The sequence below is a fragment of the Micropterus dolomieu genome, linkage group LG23, assembly GCF_021292245.1.
Source record: "Micropterus dolomieu isolate WLL.071019.BEF.003 ecotype Adirondacks linkage group LG23, ASM2129224v1, whole genome shotgun sequence".
Lineage (NCBI taxonomy): Eukaryota > Metazoa > Chordata > Actinopteri > Centrarchiformes > Centrarchidae > Micropterus > Micropterus dolomieu.
The window spans coordinates 17,378,702-17,386,019 of record NC_060172.1 but is presented as its reverse complement, the minus strand read 5'-3'; the positions used below and the strand labels follow the sequence as shown (position 1 = coordinate 17,386,019).

The following is a 7,318-nucleotide window of genomic DNA, read 5'->3' as shown; positions in this document are numbered from 1 at the left end:
GAATAAAAAGGTATAAAGTGCATATTTTTGTTTAATGGGAGGTTAAAGAGGTGGTATTATGCTTTTTAGCTTTTCCTCTCTCCTTTATTGAGTTATATATCTTTTTTGTGCATGTAACAGGTTTGCAAAGTGAAAAAGCCCAAAGTCTGGCTCAAAGGGAGTTCCCATCTCCCACAGAAAGCTCTGCTCTGAACCGCTTGAAAACAGCTCGTTTGTAGTCCAGCCCTTCACTTCCTTTACTTGTGACGTCACAATGAAAACGCATTATAAAGCTTGCCAAGCGGCTAGCGGTGTCAGGCACGCCCTCAAACCAAGTTAGTCTGAGCGGAGGCCCTTTGGCTCGACTCGCCTTTGTTTGGTTTTCCATTGTAGAAACGTTGTACCTGTACCTGCTTCCAAGTACTTTTTTTCGTATCACCTCACCTCCGTCGAGGTTCCAAGCGAGCTGAGGGATACTAAAATGTAACGTGAAAACACAACAGACTACTGATTGGTCAGGGAGAATATTCACTATTCACTGCATCATCATTGCTTGCACCAGACAGAGGCCAGCAACTGAAAGTTTTATATTTTACAGTTTTTGTATGTAATTTTATCACTAAATCCACTTCTGAGAAGTTTTGAGGTGAGAAATCAACTGTATACATTTCGAATATTGACAGTTTTACGAGAAGTGATGGCCGAACAAAAATGTACTTGAGTATTTTCGGAGTTGAGGAGCTCCGCAAGTGGCTGCGGGGGAAGCCTGTGCCAACCCGCGGGAGGAGCGTGTGAGGACAAGACAACAACGGCAGAGGAAAACACAGCTGGAAGGTTTTCATACCGCTTATCTGTCTTTACATTCTGAGTAATGTTGAAAAGTTTTAACTTAAAAAAGAGAAAGCTGTGTGGATCGCTGGTTTGTGTGTCGCATTGAACATTACGTCGCGGCAGTTGTGTGTGGCATCGCTATGACGACAAGCTACGTACCATCTCTGGGTATTATCTGCAATGGAAAACGAAGCAGGACCGAGTAGAGTCGAGTCTATCGATTTGCGCTATGGTAGCATTTTTAAAATTGAGTTGAAATATGGTGATTTTTGTAGTGGTTTATGGTAAGATGTGGAACAATGATGTTGTGTGGTTGTGGACTTGAGTAACTTAGACCATCTGCTAGGTTACGGTCGCAGTCTGAAGCGGCTTTGATTTGGATCACACTACCTTGTTTCTTACGACCCACCCTTCTCTGCTTCTGATTGGCTAGTAGTCCTTACCTGGATACTGCGCATGTGCAACTCCCAACAAAGATTTTGTACAAGTAAGATGCATCACTCTGTAGCTCAAGAGCGGATCGTACAACACACAGGGTGAAAAGAGCTGCAGCAATGTGTAGTATGAGAAAAATATGGTGTTTTTTGAAAATTAAATCATGTAAACCTGTTCTAGTACCACCCCTAATTAAGATTTTGAACCTGAAAATGAGCACAATACCACCTCTTTAAACTGATTAATGAAGGATTTTCACAGATGTATTGGCTAACACGTGGTACAATATTTGATTATTAAATAAAGATGTAGTAAAGTAGTAACAATTGAAGTATAGTATAGCTACACAAAATGTGGTGCTGTTGTCTTCTTCTGGCATCTTTAGATGCATAGCCTCTCAATTTTCAATTCAATATGCTTTATTGGCGTCAATGTTTAGGTTCACCAATGTTGTTATATCTTAAATTGAAAATATGTCATGCTTTTTGACATGCAGTAGCATATTCTCCTGCCAAGTAACAATTATTAAAAAAATAACAAACAACAATAATTATAATGATAGTTTTGATAATATCACAGTAATTTTATACAAACAACAACAATTATTTATTTTGTATATTAGTCTGATTTAGAGCTGAACGATTTTGGAAAATAATCTAATTGAAATTTTTTTTTTTACCAATATTGCAATTGCGATTTAATATGCAATACATTTCTAAGCTCTTTACCTCCTGTATTATTCTATTTTGACAAGCAATAAATCAAGTGTATAGTATGACCAACACAATATTAGATATATTAAACATACACTGTTCTTTCTTGTAGGCCAGGCCTGTGTTATGATGAAATTAGGTGATGCATGAATTGCATGAATTATTATTATGAGTAACGGTGGAGAAGAATCATATTGCGATAATATCCCAAATGCAATTAATCGTTCAGAGTTTCCAGTGGTTGTTCTCAGTTCATTTCATAAGGAGATACATTTTGCTGCAATAATTTCTGAGGGTAATCTCCCAGTAAGTAGGAGAGTTTCTGTATGTCTGATTTTTTTTTCTGATAATTAATTATTTTGGTCTCCTGCCAAGGTGGCTGGTAGATGAAAAAATTCACCGGCCAAACCCTTTTAATTGAGATAATAAGGTATTATGTCATATGCAAACTTAAAAAAAAGAGGGAAATTTGAAACAAAGTTATATTATTGCTATTAAATGTACTTAAAAAATAAAAATAAATTGTTTTATAAACTTGCAAAATGCTTAATCATTCAACTTAAATGTTATCACTGCTCACTGCCACAGCATCACAGCTTTTGTGGGATAAACATTTTTTATACAGCCTATGGATCGTTCTCCTTGATCTCTGGGGAGGACGGCAGGACAATCAGAAGATCTGTGTCAGACACCAGACTGGACCGCCAACTACCCAGCTAAAAGCTAAAAACACTTCTAGTCCAATTTTTGTAATTAGCTCCTAACACTAGCTTTCACGCTGCCTTATTTCACAGAGGTATTGCGCCAATCTTTACTTTATGAAAGGTACAGAGCAGATTTTATCCACCTCTGAGCAGGGAAAGTTGGTGACAGACACGAGACAGAAAGACGGAACGATCTGTTTGTGAAAAGCCACAGCCGACATTCCGCTGGTTCCTGTAAAGCCACACCGCTATGAGAAAGCACACATGATTGCGGGATAAAGGCCTTTTCACACGAGATAAAGGTGAAAACTTTTGTTCAGTATGAATAAGTGAATGTGACATAAATGACGATAATCTTTCTGCACTGATCTGCATATGAAAGTGGCTACACTCTCACTCCAGACTCCTGTCGCCTGTCCCCTAACACCCACCTCCTCACAAATCTACACCAATCAAACACAAGTAAAATGAAACGAACATATATCACTGGATCATGATTAGCTAAGCACGCTCCAATACACTGTTCGCAGTCACGTAACCTCAATGACGCACGAAATTCAGAAGGAGGAAGGAAGTGAAAGGCAGAATGAATTAGATGGAGGAAAGCCAGTCCGACTACTGTCCAACCAACTGTGAAACATAGTCACAATCTCCCCTTCTGTTCCTGAGGCACAGTGTTAAATGATGGACATTATGATGTCACAGTGAAGTTGACCTTTGACCAGCAAATCAGTCCATCCTTGAGTGTAAATGGACCAAAAGTGACAAATGTGAAGAAGTTCCTTCAAGGCATTCTTGAGATATCGCAGTCACGAATATTATGAAGTCACATGAAGTTGAACTTTGACCTTTTAAATATAAAATGTCATCACTTCATCATTTTTTCAATTTGTGTGAAATTTTGTTGTAAGCAGTATATGAATTCTCGAGTTATGGCCAAAAATGTGTTTTGAGGTCACAGTGACCTTTGACGACCAAATTCTAAATCAGTTCATCCTTGCCAAATTTGGATAAATTCCCTCAAGGCACTCCTGAGATATCACATTCACAAGAATGGGACGGACAGAAATAATGCCATAACGAAAACATAATGCCTCTGGCTACAGCTGTCGCCGGCATGGAGGCATAAATACAAATTAACTTTTATTCCAGGTTCCAGTTCTTACTATTTTGAGTTTTAATAATAATAAATACTGTTTTGGAATTAAATCCTTAATTTTTTTGTCATACCAAGGTATTTTAAATACACACCGCAAATACATCACACACATCACATCACAAATAAGGATATTGAAATAACAGACTGCTGTACTTGAAGCAGAAGTTCTTAGCTGCTCCTTCAGGACACTGATTGGTGTAGAGATGCAGACTGATCTTGGGTTTGACCTGAAGCTGGTGGCTGTCTGTACTACTCTCGAAAATACAGTTCTCCTTGGCCTTTGGATCAGCATCAAAGAACAGCAGAAGCTGTTTGTAGAGAAACCTGAACACAAGCCAGAAAATACCATTCTCACTTTGACCCACTTTCAATTCACCAGAAGCACCATCAATGATAGAGAGTGAGCAGGCTGGTCCAGACTGCCTGCTCTAACGAGAGGAAAAGGCATGTCATGACTTCATCACAATGATTAATAAGGCAAAGGCAATATTTATACATTTAACTTTTAAGATTTTGTAAACTGAACATTCCCTACTCTCACACTTTCACTCATTCAAACTCAGATTTACATGAGGTGGTTCTTTAACCTTGGAAATCACATTAGCAGTTTTCACCTTAGGAGAGCCCGTCTGGCGATGATGATGGCGTGGCAGTCATGCACCATCGTCCCATTGTAGCAAAGCCACTTTTTGCAACTTGAGCTGCCAGCTCCCAACGCCACCACCTTGTAACTCTCACATGGCCGACCCCCTGTATCTAACACTTCTGTGGAGGAAACAAAACATTTTGTCTTTCCAATTTAATATACACTTTGTCATTTTAGTAAACAGCTACAGACAGGACAACAGAGATATGACTGACATGGGGAATAATGTGCGAAGGTCATTTAACTAGGTGAGCCCCAGTAACAAGTGATGACACGTGTTTAACAATACATTTTAATAGCCGTATAGAATATTAAAGACCTTGAAGCTAGAAAGAGTGAAATGCCATTCTCATCAGTCTCCATTCAAACTGTGACTGAAAGGACACGCAAGTCATAATCAATCAGACAGATATCCTTGAATAAATAAAAGAAAGAAATAACAGCTCTCCAGCATTTAAATGTCAAGATCGTGGCTGGAAGGTGGTGACGGTATTATTCTGAGCATGAAGCAAAATACTGTAAGTATATGGACATAACCAGAAATGTATTCAATTATCATCCACAATACTGTTAATTATCTTAAAGTCAATGTCTTCCTTTTAAAGACCATCTGAAATGAAATTGCTCTTTTTTTTGTCAGAGCAGTCAGTCACACTGAGCCAGACAGCAGCTACACAACACACGAGCTGCAGACTTTTAACAACCACCCACATTTCCTGCTCCAGTGTCCTTCTTTTCTCATTTACAAACATGAACACACGTCCTGCACCTTATCATATTGAACAAGCGGCCAAACAAAAATAAGCATTTTTAAAAAAAGGAAAATAAACTTCCCATACCTGAAGTGCTTACCTCTTATCAAGACAAATGCTGCCATGTGGCTCTTACAGCCATAGAAATCAGGACACATCTTCACGAGGCTGTCAAACTTCTGGCTGCTTAATGCTGCCATGTAATTCTTGTGCCAGTCATTTTGCCAAACTAAAAGAAATATGAAAATAAAGACAGCTATATAATCAGGGATGGAATGTATTTGGGCATTACCATGTTAATGCAGTTCTGAAAACCCTTTCAAACACGAGTGATGAAGAGATAGAGCTTACCTTGAACATTTTTACTATTGCACTCAGCATACCGGTTACTTGATCGACTAAAGATTTGTGACCCTTTTTTTTATTTTATTTTTTTTAAATCTCAAACAAGTTGAAGAACCAGAAAATATTATTTTTTCATGTAATTCTCTGACATTACCGCTGTCCATCTGTTGCCTTGCCTTCTGCTTCAACTTCTTTTCCGGACATTCAGCAGTGCAATATGCATTATGAAGTGCGTACAAGAGTACACACAGTAGAGTGCAGAAAACCCCGCCAGACCTGGCATCACCACATGGTGTATGAATTACATGCCACGGTCTTAAGTAATTTTGCATGTTATCACAATTCCTTTTTTGCTTTTCGTGTGTCATTTCACACCATTTAGTCTCTGACTTACATCGTGTAAAGATAGTGTGTTATTTTACGTGCAAATGTCATAGGGAAATAGATGTCAGGTGACATAGTATAAAGAGCTACAAAGTCTGCATCAGGACCAAGGTTATAATCGTTAACAAAGACAAACGAAATAATAAAAACTAGATGTGAAAAAAACATTATTGTTAACTGAAATAAAATAAAAACGAGGCTTTACAAAAAAATTATAACCAACTAAAACTGTGTTGTAGGTTTGCGAAACTAGCTAATACGAACTAAAACGAAAGAGTAAATTTCCTTAGTTTTCATTTATTTATTTATTTATTTTATAGGGCCTAATAAGCCTACATTTCGAGTGGATATGAAGCTCTTGCAACTGACTTTGTGGGGCAGCTAGTCTGGTCGGACCTATGAGCCGGACCGGCAGTTGAGTTCAGCTGATAGGCACCTGTTAGTGAGCCACGGGTGTGTTACACTTTTGTCTTCCGTGTCTGTCAAGAGAGCCCGGGGTCAGGGCGGCGTCTGGCCGCAGCGTAGCGGGTGGCGACCACTGTTATGAGGAGAGCCCCATGTAACGTTAGGGGTAGGCTAAAGTAGTCGGGGAGAGCCAGGTAGGGATCGGCTGCGTAGTTGGTGTGATTTGAACATGTTTTCTATTATTTTTTATACATACGTGTACAAAATAATATTAATGCAACTGTATAGATTCACTGTCTTGGTGGTTTTCTTTTCCTTGTTTTGTTTTGTTCTGTTCTGATGGTCTGGCTTAGCGTCCTGCGTGTGGGATAAACTTCCCCCTTGCCCACTGACTGTGAGCTCCCCTTGCTTTGGGTTAACATGTCTGCTGGTCATTATATTTACTGCATGTCAGCTAGTGTGTGTTTTATGGGCTTATTGATATCTCAGCCAAACTGTCTCTTTGTGCTTCACATTGTTTTAATACCTCTTTTTTGATTAATAAAGGTTTAGATTTTAATATAACTGCTTTCCAGTCATACTTGCTTTCAGGGTGCTAGGGACCCGTTTCTGGCTCCAAGTGGGGCCTCCACTATCTTCCAATTTCTTTGCTGTCCATCAATTGTATGTCACTTCTGTTTATTGTATTTCACCTATTTAACCAAGAAGAGACCGATGTAATGAATTTCTTGGGACCACTGGGTAGGAGGCTTAGGGTCGTTTGCTCTTAGGGTTTTCTGTATGTAGGTTATAAATTATACTGTAGATTTCATGTGCTTCATTTATTTGTAGTATTTATTTAGACAATGCGTTAGTAAAAAAACCCCAAAAAACCCAAATATATACATATATATATATATATACATATATATATATATATACATATATATATATATATATATACACATATATACATATATATACAT

The 7,318-nt window shown here is 38.4% G+C and overlaps 1 protein-coding gene across 3 annotated transcripts in view; it reads right to left on the bottom strand.

The window, feature by feature from the left end:
- The window catches only part of adad2 (adenosine deaminase domain containing 2), a 20,670-nt gene that overhangs the window by 5,397 nt on the left and 7,955 nt on the right, over nucleotides 1-7,318 (bottom strand). For all 3 annotated transcript variants that reach the window (XM_046041074.1, XM_046041076.1, XM_046041075.1), the window contains exons 5-7: nucleotides 5,320-5,448; nucleotides 4,436-4,586; nucleotides 3,975-4,145 (exon numbers count right to left, since the gene is read on the bottom strand). In XM_046041074.1, coding sequence (XP_045897030.1) covers nucleotides 3,975-4,145; nucleotides 4,436-4,586; nucleotides 5,320-5,448 — 451 coding nt within the window. The remainder of the gene's footprint in view (nucleotides 1-3,974; nucleotides 4,146-4,435; nucleotides 4,587-5,319; nucleotides 5,449-7,318) is intronic.